The following is a 10000-nucleotide window of genomic DNA, read 5'->3' as shown; positions in this document are numbered from 1 at the left end:
TTGATAGGTTCGTTTAGGATGATAGCATTCACAATAGATTTAATTTCGCAGAAAAATGATGAATTGTGAACATAGTGAAATTAAAATCATTGTGATTATTTGCCAATCAACAGTTATATATGGATCTATACCAAAATACATGAAATCTGATCCCATCTCTGATGTTTGGGAGGTGCGTGTTTGCTCTGCTCCTATTTTGTATTGTTTTAAGGACTTGAATACTGTTTGTTTTCTCCATATGTTTCATGGACCCAATCTCATTACAAATGAAAGTACAGTAAAATTTGGATATAACGATCCCATTATAATGGGACCTGTGAAATTACTTCGCTATATCCGTAATTCGTTATATCAGTGTAAGAAATTCTTTAAATTTAAACAGCTGGGTATTCAAGATAACTTTGCTTTATCTGTAAATTCGCAATATCCGTGTTCGTATTACACAAGTTTTGCTGTACAACAGACCAGGTCAGACCATGGGTCCCTGAACCTCTGGACAGGTTCTCTAACAACTGAGTTATATAGTCATAAGCCATTGAACTTTGATTTTAAAAGTTACATGTATTTGTTTCTTGGGATATTGACATACCAGTAGGTTTTCCATTGACAATTCCCTGAAGATAAACTGATATAATAAGGAGTAAAATATATTTAAGAAAAAAAAATAATGCGGGAGAATGAGGATTTACACTTCAAATGTTTTTTTTTTAACTTTTGGTTATCTTGAACAGCTGATTGCTGGAATATCATGGATATATCAAAATGATTTGCAAGTCCCAATCATTCATTTCTTTTACCCTGGGCTGGATATCTCAGATTTTTGGACATTTTAAATTGTTTTCATGAGGACAGTCATAGCAAATTTGAGATAATGAGATTTGAATGTATATTCTTTGTATACGTAGTAGGAGTAATTCAGATACTGTAGAAGTACTTTTTTTTCCGTGTGGTATAAATTTACGCTATATACGTGGTCACAAATTTTCTGCGGAAATTTGTCCAAGCGTACTTAATATAAATGTAAGGCATAAAGTGACAGTCTAAGAAATCTTCGTAATTTTCTACCTGCAGATTTAACAGAAATTGAGATTCCGCAACATTATGACCCCGTAGAAAAAAGTATGTGTACAGTACATTTATTACAATATCCACATTAATTTATGACTTTTCTGTACAAGTCCTATTCATCTGACTGACATGAATCTATTATCTGTTATATCTTTTGCCAACCCAAGGCCAGGGAATTTTTTTTTTAGAATTTTAGATTTTAAAAGCTTGAATAGATTAATATATTTTAATGTAAAGAGGAGGACTGGATTCAAGTCCATCCAGTTTTAACTATCAACTAGCTACAACTTCCATGTTTAGATTATTAATTACACTTCGACCTCTATAAAAACACCTTTAATGCACATATCTCTGGTTTGATTCAATCAAGCCACAATTTTCTATTTTCTGATATATATTAAACTTACCTGGTAGGCAAATGCAAGCTTCTTCCCAAATAATAAAGCCGTCTGGTGTAATGCAGCAAGAAGACCCCACAATTTTCAAATCATCTTTATTTCCTCCAGCTTTTGTGATTAAAAAATGAACTTTTGGAGACAAACATGTTTTGAGCTGTACATTGCTTTCCATGTGTCGCTGTAATTTCTAAAATACAATGATTGCTATTGTTGCTTGCATCATGAACCGGTACAAACATCATACATGTATCGGAACGACTTTACTTTACCGATCCCAAGAAAAACTTGTTAAAATGTAGGTGACTTCAGTATATATGAGATCATGTGAGCCATCGAAAAAAAATTTAAATACAAGTTTTTTTGGCCTTTTCATCCCAAAATTGAATTCTACGGTTAAAAATTTAGTTTAAAACTTCGTTTTTAACCTTGTTCTCTGAAAAAATTAATATTAAATATTGTTTATTCATGGAAAGAATCGATAAAGAATCATTCTGAATGAAGCACGAGTGGCGCATGCTTAGTGTCATTTCTTTCGGACTAAGTCATTCTTCCATGTAAACAAACGAACAAAATGCCGATGAAGCTGAATTATCATTGACTACGGTCTTTGAAAAATAAAAAGTTTCTAAAACTAAACTTTTAACCATAGAATTCAATTTTGGGATCAAAAGGCAAAAAAAACTCGTATTCAAACTTTACGCTAGACTAACCCTAATCAGTCGAATAATGTGCAAGGACTAACCTTAATCTCTCGGAAAGATGCGAGACTAACCATAGTCAGTTGTATAATTGTGCAAGGAATGACCCTAATCTCTCAAGTGGGTGTTTATATAAGACTAAACCCTGATCAGTCGAATAGGTGCAAATTTAACCCTTATCTATGGCACGCCAAATTCACATAAATGAGCAAAACATATATTAGTTTCACAGTCAATAAACTAGGTTTATCGGTTGTAAACTATAGTTTACGGACTGTAAACTATAGTTAACAACGTTAATCTATATTTTACATTTGTAAACCATAGTTAACACGATAATCTATGTTTCACAACCGTAAACTATACTTAACACCAAAAACAATCATTTGCGATTGCAAAACATAGATTATCTGATAAATACAGTTTCACAATTTGTAAACTATGGTTTACAACTCTTAATGATAGTTAACGATCGTAAATTATAGTTTACAGACGTGAATCTATGTTTATCAAAAAAATCTATATTGTTAACGTTTTATTTCAGACAGATAAACTTAAATTATCATTCGTAAACTATAGTTAACAACCGTTAAATATAGTTTTACAGATGAAAACTATAGTTAACAAATTGTTAACTATAGTTCATGGTTTGTAAACTATAGTTTACAGTCAATAAACCTAGTTTATCAATTGTGAAACTAGGTTTAGCTCATTTTTGTGAATTTGGGGTGCCATACTTATCAGTTAAGGTTCATAAACCCTCTGCTCACTCATATGATTTTTTTTTTAACTTTTATGATTTTCCAAAGGAAATGTATATGCTGAATAAAATACAAACAATTATAGCATGGCTTGCGGGGCAAAATTTGACAAAAAAGGCACTTAAACTTGACAAATTTATAAAGGAATAATAGACATTTGTGTCATTAAGAGTTATATAGAGTATCAATGTACTACCTTAAGTGATGTAAATGTTACGTCATAGTCCAATCAGCGCAAGGATCTTGCGAATCTGGGGACCGTTAAAGTAAAGTCTATCCTATGTATTTTATTATATAATAATATTTTAATGCGTAATTATCTGATTTTTAATATTACCATATAGAAATGTCATATTTGATTATTTCAGGGACCTATATACTATATAGGTCCCTGATTATTTCTAAGAGATGATTGTATTACATAATTATTTACAAATGATTGTATGACTTATGCATAGCCTCACATTCTAGACTGTTGTATAAATGAATGAACAATATTGATGGTTCTTATATGACGAACTTTTACCAATATTGCGTTTACCTGTTTACACTAAATTGACCAATAAATATTTGTATTTGCATATTTGTATAAAATATTTCATGTAGTGGATGAATACATATGATCACAGCTTTAAACATACAGTTTTTTTTTGTATTGACAGTCAAAAAATCTATATACAAACAAATCACCGCATTTGTTTGTGTGTTGCCTTGTCCATTAGTGAAAATAGAGATAATTCGAACGTGATAACAAAAATGGTTAACCCGATCCAGAACATATTCGAAAAGAGCTATTTTGGATTTCATGAAAACTCCAAAAGTTAATTGAAATTATGAAAACGACATAATTAATAAGCGAAACAATATTAATCTGAGAAAACATTTTAAAAATCTATCAGAACATGAGATGATATAATATTCCGAACGAAATCCGGAAATTACAGTTTTGTAAAACTTGAATATTAGAAAAATATTTACAAACAGAAAGAGGAAAGAGAAACCCATGCCAAAATTTTCAAATTGATCAAATCTGAAGTAAAACATGCTGTTGTATTTTCATTGATCAATGATATTACACGACATGTCTACTAAACGCAAATTTACCATTGAAGGCTTTGACGGATCTTTGAAGGTACATTAAAAGGCATTTTTAAGAAAAGAGAGTTAAGCTGTTAGCATACGATGATGGTTTTTTTTTTTAAATAATGGAGCACCTGTGGTGCACCCGTGGTATCCGAAGATTACCATAGCCAGCCAATTTTTAAATGAAATATAAAACAACCCAGGAGCAATTCCATTCATATGCAAGATTTTTTTTTACAAATGGGAAATTTAATAGTTTCTTTAACCCATTATCTTTTTTGTTTGACAGAAAAAGCAATGCATGTATATTCTCGAGAGGCAGCAGATGTTACATTTGTTAACACAGAGAGAATCTCAAGTGACAGAAGAAATGGAAGTCACACCTCAGGTACCTCAGGTAAAATTCTCTACCTCCGTACACTACGTCACAGTAGCTCAGTCGGTAACGTGTATAAGAACACTTGCTATCTCGGTACTATGAATCACCGAAATGCCCCGTAATCACCGAAATGCCCCAAGAAATCACCGAAATGCCACCGAAATGCCCCTTATTTTGTTATATATAAACAAAAAATTAATAAATATTGATGACTTTAATCATGTCAATTGTTCTAGAGCCTAGATACCGAATAAAAATGTCATAATTTTAACGTAAGTATTTTATTTGAACAGAGGATTGTGCATGTTATAGTATCTAAGAAAGATAACTCTCACTGATTAAAGGCACGTGCCAAAATAGTCTTATTTTTAATTTTTCCCTTTTTTCTGTTTTAAATATATTCTGAATAATAAGTCATATTTTTCATATCAATTCGAATTTTGTTTGTAATATTATTTACATATATTCTTGATTTCTAAAAACGGAGTACACTAGTGTAATTTTACTGGAAAGTCCTATCTTTATATTAAGTTTTAAAGCAAATAGAAAGATCTTTTTTACGTTTAGTTTAATTAAAAAAATATTTACCATGTATGAATTTAATAAAATTTCATTGTTATCTGATATGAAAATGGGACTATTAATTGATTGGATCTCTCACTTCTCATCAGTACAGTAACAGCTGCATAAAATAGAATCAATGCTTGAATACTGTGATTGTCTTTTTGGAATTCTATTCAATTTGTATGAATGAATCCTAAAGAATATTTGATCCTCTGGTAACTAGCAAAGAAAACAACTGCAATGTTTAAAGAAAATAACAAAATTTATCAAAATTATAGTTTTGTTTCGTTTTTGTGTTTATGAAATAATATTTTTTTTAAGTTTCATTTTTTTTTTTTTTTACTAGTATCAATGATTAAAAAATGAGACAAAATTAATTTGATTTATTATGTTTAATTTGTCTGAAACAAATGGATATCTGAAATTATGTTTACTGTGTATACACGGACAGCTAATCTCACTGGGATTAATTAAGTAATTGATCTATTGACAGGTGTGTAGTATTATGTCATATTACATTTTGATCGAAATTACGCACGTGCGCTATACAAACATTGACATGGGTATCCTGGGATAATGAACTACATTTGATTCAATAGAAATATTAAAATTTGACAATTTTACTATATATTTTTTTTAAGTTGTTGAATGGGTTGAATACACCTACATCGTTTTATGAAACAATTGCTACTTTGAAAAGATTTGCTAATTTACAAGGGAAATGTTCCGTACCATGCTTGACCTGACTGACAATGTATCTAATCAAGTAACAGAATAAAAAAATCATTAATAGAAATAGTAATATTTACATGGCCTTAACGAAGTACAAAGTTTAAAACCTTTTTTCATTTTATGACTGCATTTGTCCTTTGAAATTCTTACATCGCGGTCGTAAACTATCACGGAAATTTGGTGTACCGGTACCCCCTCTCTCGTTTTGTTTGGTAAAACGTTAACTTTATGGTCTGTAAAAGTAAATATATACAATAAAAGATAAATTTACTCAATGAATAATGGCAGGTATAATTATATATTTTAACGCTACGCCTATTTTCCCCCAGCAGGCGTCTGCAGACGAATAAATGTTACAACCTGGTTCACAATGCAAAAAGTTGGAAGAAAAGGAAGAAAGAAGAAAGTCAAATTTTTTTCTTTTATCATAGTTATCATTTGTCATCTAATTTTCTCCGAGAAATATCATAAGACATTATTATTTCTTAGATTTTAAACATTGTAGACTTCACTTCCTAGGTCATCACCAAATACGAGTTATCGCCCTTTGAAGTACGATACGCTTCGAGCACAAAATATGAAAATAATTAATTTTACCGTCAGTTATGCCTTACTGAAAAAAATTAGCATTAATTTTTATGAAAAACATCATGTAAAAACATATGTAAGGGCATTTCGGTGGTTTTGTTGGGCATTTCGGTGATTTTTAGGGGCATTTCAGTGATTACGGGGCATTCCGGTGATTCGTGTTACCCCTATCTGATATTGAAAGGTCGTTGGTTCAAATCTCAGAGGCAACTAACCTAAGTCAATAAAAAATAGTTTAAATGAACTGTTCCTTCACAATGCACTCTGCTCTTTGAAGTGAAAGTTGTGGGTCTTTTGAGTGAAACCTTTAAAAGTGAGGCCCAGTGTCACTGCAGGCTTTTGCTGCTTTGCATGATAAAGATCCCTCACTGCTCAATGGCCCCGAGTGTCAAGAAAAGGTCAATATTTGTAGCAACACTCTGTTGGGAGTGAAAAATTCTCAAATGGAAGTTGAGATGTAAAACAAAATAGTAAATACTATCAATCAATCTACTTCTGTATAGAATGGAGATGGCTGAAACAGTTTCTCTATAAACCTCTTGAAGGGGTCAAAACCATGGAGACTTATATGCATGAGAGGCTAAAATCTTAAAGTCTAGAATGAAGTTGGTTATAATTGAAACAGTAAACCTCAAGTAAAGAGCTCTAGCCAGCTGTCTCGCTAAAAATGAATAGTAGGAACTTTCCTCCCTTTCATGTAAAATGTTGCTGAATTATGTGATAAGAAATTAAAGAACATTTTTTTCACTTACTCCTGGGTAAGTGGAGTTCAAGTATACCCCGTAAATGATTTTGTTGAATGATATAGTAAAGAAATTTAAATTTTTAATATGAAAATTATGATTTAATGGTTTATGTTAGGCCCATAAGTCATAAAAATGTTTTTGTTGGAATTAAAAATACTATTATGCTTCCTTTGCAGGCAGAATCTCAGAGGCCACACACAGGGAGCAATAAACTCAACTTTCCCATCAACAGTTTTCCTCTGCAGGGCCTCAATAATAACAATAACCAATCAGAGTGTTTGAGGTGCCTAGCAGGAGAACCGGTAAAGTAGACCTCTAGATTTAATTAATATATATATCAACTAGAACATTATTAATTCTTTATACATGTGTACATGTATTTACAATTATGAATGGATGACAACTCAATTTCTCACCGTTTCTCATGTTCTAATTACATTTTTATACAGGGACATTTCCGGCACGTGAAGACGTACAGTTGACGTTAATGAAGTGAGTTGATAATAGAATAAATCACTTTGCTGGCATGATTAGATGGAAAAAGAATACTCACATCTCTCGGAGATCAACCATTGTAATAAGGGTATAAATGTCAAATTCTTTTTCCACATATGTGGGTTTTTGTCTCACAGTAGCAGTTGTCCCCCTTGATGCAGCATCCATGAATCACTTGTTTTAATGACTATTCTCATGCATTTTATTTATTTTTTCATTATCATGTTTTTAGCTCTACTGGTCAGAGACCAGAAGAGCTTATGCGATAGTAATGCGTCCGGCGTCCGTCCGTCTGTCTGTCTGTCCGTCTGTCTGTAAACAATTTTTCAAAACGCTACTCCTCCTACAATTTTAGTCTGATTTCAATATAACTTGGCACACAAGTAGACTACACTAAGATACATAGAATAGTGCATGGGTTTTTAATTTCGATGAACGGTGTTGCCATGGTTACTAAAAATAGAATTTTCTGTGAAATTCCTTAAAAACGCTACTCCTTCTACAGTTTTGGTCTGATTTCAATATAACTTGGCACACAAGTAGACTACACTAAGATACATAGAATAGTGCATCAGTTTTTGATTTCGATGAACGGTGTTGCCATGGTTACTAAAAATAGAATTTTCTGTGAAATTCCTTTAAAACGCTACTCCTTCTACAGTTTTGGTCTGATTTCAATATAAGTTGGCACACAAGTAGACTACACTAAGATACAGAGAATAGTGCATCGGTTTTTGATTTCGATGAACGGTGTTGCCATGGTTACTAAAAATAGAATTTTCTGTGAAATTCCTTTAAAACGCTACTCCTTCTACAGTTTTAGTTTGATTTCAAAATAAGTTGGCACACAAGTAGACTACACAAAAATACATAAAATAGTGCAATGGTTTTTAGCTCTACTAATCAGAGACCAGAAGAGCTTATGCGATAGTAATGCGTCCGGCGTCCGTCCGTCTGTCCGTCTGTCTGTCTGTCTGTCTGTAAACAATTTTTCAAAATGCTACTCCTCCTACAGTTTTGATCTGATTTCAATATAACTTGGCATATAAGTAGACTACACTAAGATACATAATTCTGTGTATCGGATTTTGATTTTGACGAACGGTGTTGGCGTTGTAACTAAAAATAGAAATTTCTGTGAAATTCTTTCAAAATGCTACTCCTCCTACAGTTTTGGTCTGATTTCAGTATAACTTGGCACACAAGTAGACTACACTAAGATACATAATTCTGTGTATAGGTCTTTGATTTCCACGAACGGTGTTGGCGTTGTTACTAAAAATAGAAATTTCTGTGAAATTCTTTCAAAATGCTACTCCTCCTACAGTTTTGTCTGATTTCAATATTACTTGGCACACAAGTAGACTACACTAAGGTACATAATTCTATATATCGATTTTTGATTTCGACGAACAGTGTTAGCGTTGTTACTAAAAATAGAAATTTCTGTGAAATTCTTTCAAAATGCTACTCCTACAGTTTTGGTCTGATTTCAATATATTAAACTTGGCACACAAGTAGACTACAATAAGATACATAATTCTGTATATCGGTGTTTGATTTCGACGAACGGTCTTGGCGTTGTTACTAAAAATAGAAATTTCTGTGAAATTCTTTCAAAATGCTACTCCTCCTACAGTTTTGGTCTGATTTCAATATAACTTGGCGCACAAGTAGACTACTCTAAGATACATAATTCTGTGTATCGGTTTTTGATTTCGACGAACGGTGTTGGCGTTGTTACTAAAAATAGAAATTTCTATGAAATTCTTTCAAAATGCTACTCCTCCTACAGTTTTGGTCTGATTTCAATATATTAAACTTGGCACACAAGTAGACTACACTAAGATACATAATTCTGTGTATCGGTTTTTGATTTTGACGAATGGTGTAGGCGTTGTTACTAAAAATAGAAATTTCTGTGAAATTCTTTCAAAATGCTACTCCTCTTACAGTTTTGGTCTGATTTCAATATAACTTGGCACACAAGTAGACTACACTAAGGTACATAATTCTTTATATCCGTTTTTGACTTCAATGAACATTATTACCTTGGTTAATAAAGATAGCAATTTCTGTTACTCTCAAAATGCTACTTCAAATACAGTTTTAGTCTGATTATAATATAATGTGGCATGCAAGTAGACTACACTAAGAACATAAAGAAACTTATTCAAGGATCATTATTCTCTTTTTTGCTAGTGTAAAGTTTCAATTCCCAACTGCTGAAGTACTTTCCTCTTCCTTTGCTATAAGTACAAACCAGTAGAGCTTCAGTCTCGACAGAGACTTCTGGTTGATAAGTACAAACCAGTAGAGCTACAGTCTCTACAGAGACTTCTGGTTAATACATGTATCAAAAATAATGAAGAGAATATCTATTTGCAAAGATAGTGGAATTTTATTCTGATAACTGGTTTCCATTCAAATTCAGGAAGTGTTTGTGTGGGTTTATGCATTTTTTCTCTCTTAAAAAGGTGCTTTAATA

At 32.0% G+C, this 10000-nt stretch overlaps 2 protein-coding genes across 3 annotated transcripts in view; one reads left to right on the top strand and one right to left on the bottom strand.

Annotated features, from left to right (window-relative positions):
- The window catches only part of LOC134283701 (endoplasmic reticulum membrane-associated RNA degradation protein-like), a gene marked incomplete at its 3' end in the record, with an annotated part of 30059 nt that extends 26363 nt beyond the window's left edge, over positions 1 to 3696 (bottom strand). The window contains exons 1-2 of the mRNA XM_062766190.1: positions 3616 to 3696; positions 1476 to 1653 (exon numbers count right to left, since the gene is read on the bottom strand). Coding sequence (XP_062622174.1) covers positions 1476 to 1638 — 163 coding nt within the window. The remainder of the gene's footprint in view (positions 1 to 1475; positions 1654 to 3615) is intronic.
- Positions 3697 to 3907: 211 nt separating this feature from the next.
- On the top strand, positions 3908 to 7589 carry LOC134283700 (uncharacterized). Of its 2 annotated transcripts, none has more exons than XM_062766188.1 (4): positions 3908 to 4057; positions 4298 to 4405; positions 7194 to 7319; positions 7467 to 7589. In XM_062766188.1, the coding sequence occupies exons 1-4, from the start codon at positions 3992 to 3994 to the stop codon at positions 7497 to 7499; spliced, it is 333 nt and encodes a 110-aa protein (XP_062622172.1). In that variant the 5' UTR covers positions 3908 to 3991; the 3' UTR covers positions 7500 to 7589. The 2 variants fall into 2 exon arrangements, with proteins under 2 accessions (XP_062622172.1, XP_062622173.1); XM_062766189.1 differs by having other exon boundaries at positions 4298 to 4396; positions 7467 to 7583.
- The last annotated feature ends 2411 nt before the right edge of the window (positions 7590 to 10000 follow it).

This window comes from Saccostrea cucullata, unplaced genomic scaffold, assembly GCF_032062105.1.
Source record: "Saccostrea cucullata isolate Sc308-1 unplaced genomic scaffold, CSIRO_AGI_Scuc_v1 ctg5328, whole genome shotgun sequence".
NCBI classification, from domain to species: Eukaryota; Metazoa; Mollusca; class Bivalvia; order Ostreida; family Ostreidae; genus Saccostrea; species Saccostrea cuccullata.
The sequence above is the reverse complement of the archived record's forward strand: the minus strand, read 5'-3'. Positions and strand labels throughout refer to the sequence as shown.

Bases quoted from the DNA above. Each gene is read 5' to 3' on its own strand.
- LOC134283700 (XM_062766188.1), top strand. From the start codon at position 3,992: ATGATATTACACGACATGTCTACTAAACGCAAATTTACCATTGAAGGC. The intron at 4,058-4,297 runs GTACATTAAAAG...TTTGTTTGACAG, and splicing joins GCTTTGACGGATCTTTGAAG to AAAAAGCAATGCATGTATAT. The intron at 7,320-7,466 runs GTAAAGTAGACC...ATTTTTATACAG, and splicing joins GGTGCCTAGCAGGAGAACCG to GGACATTTCCGGCACGTGAA.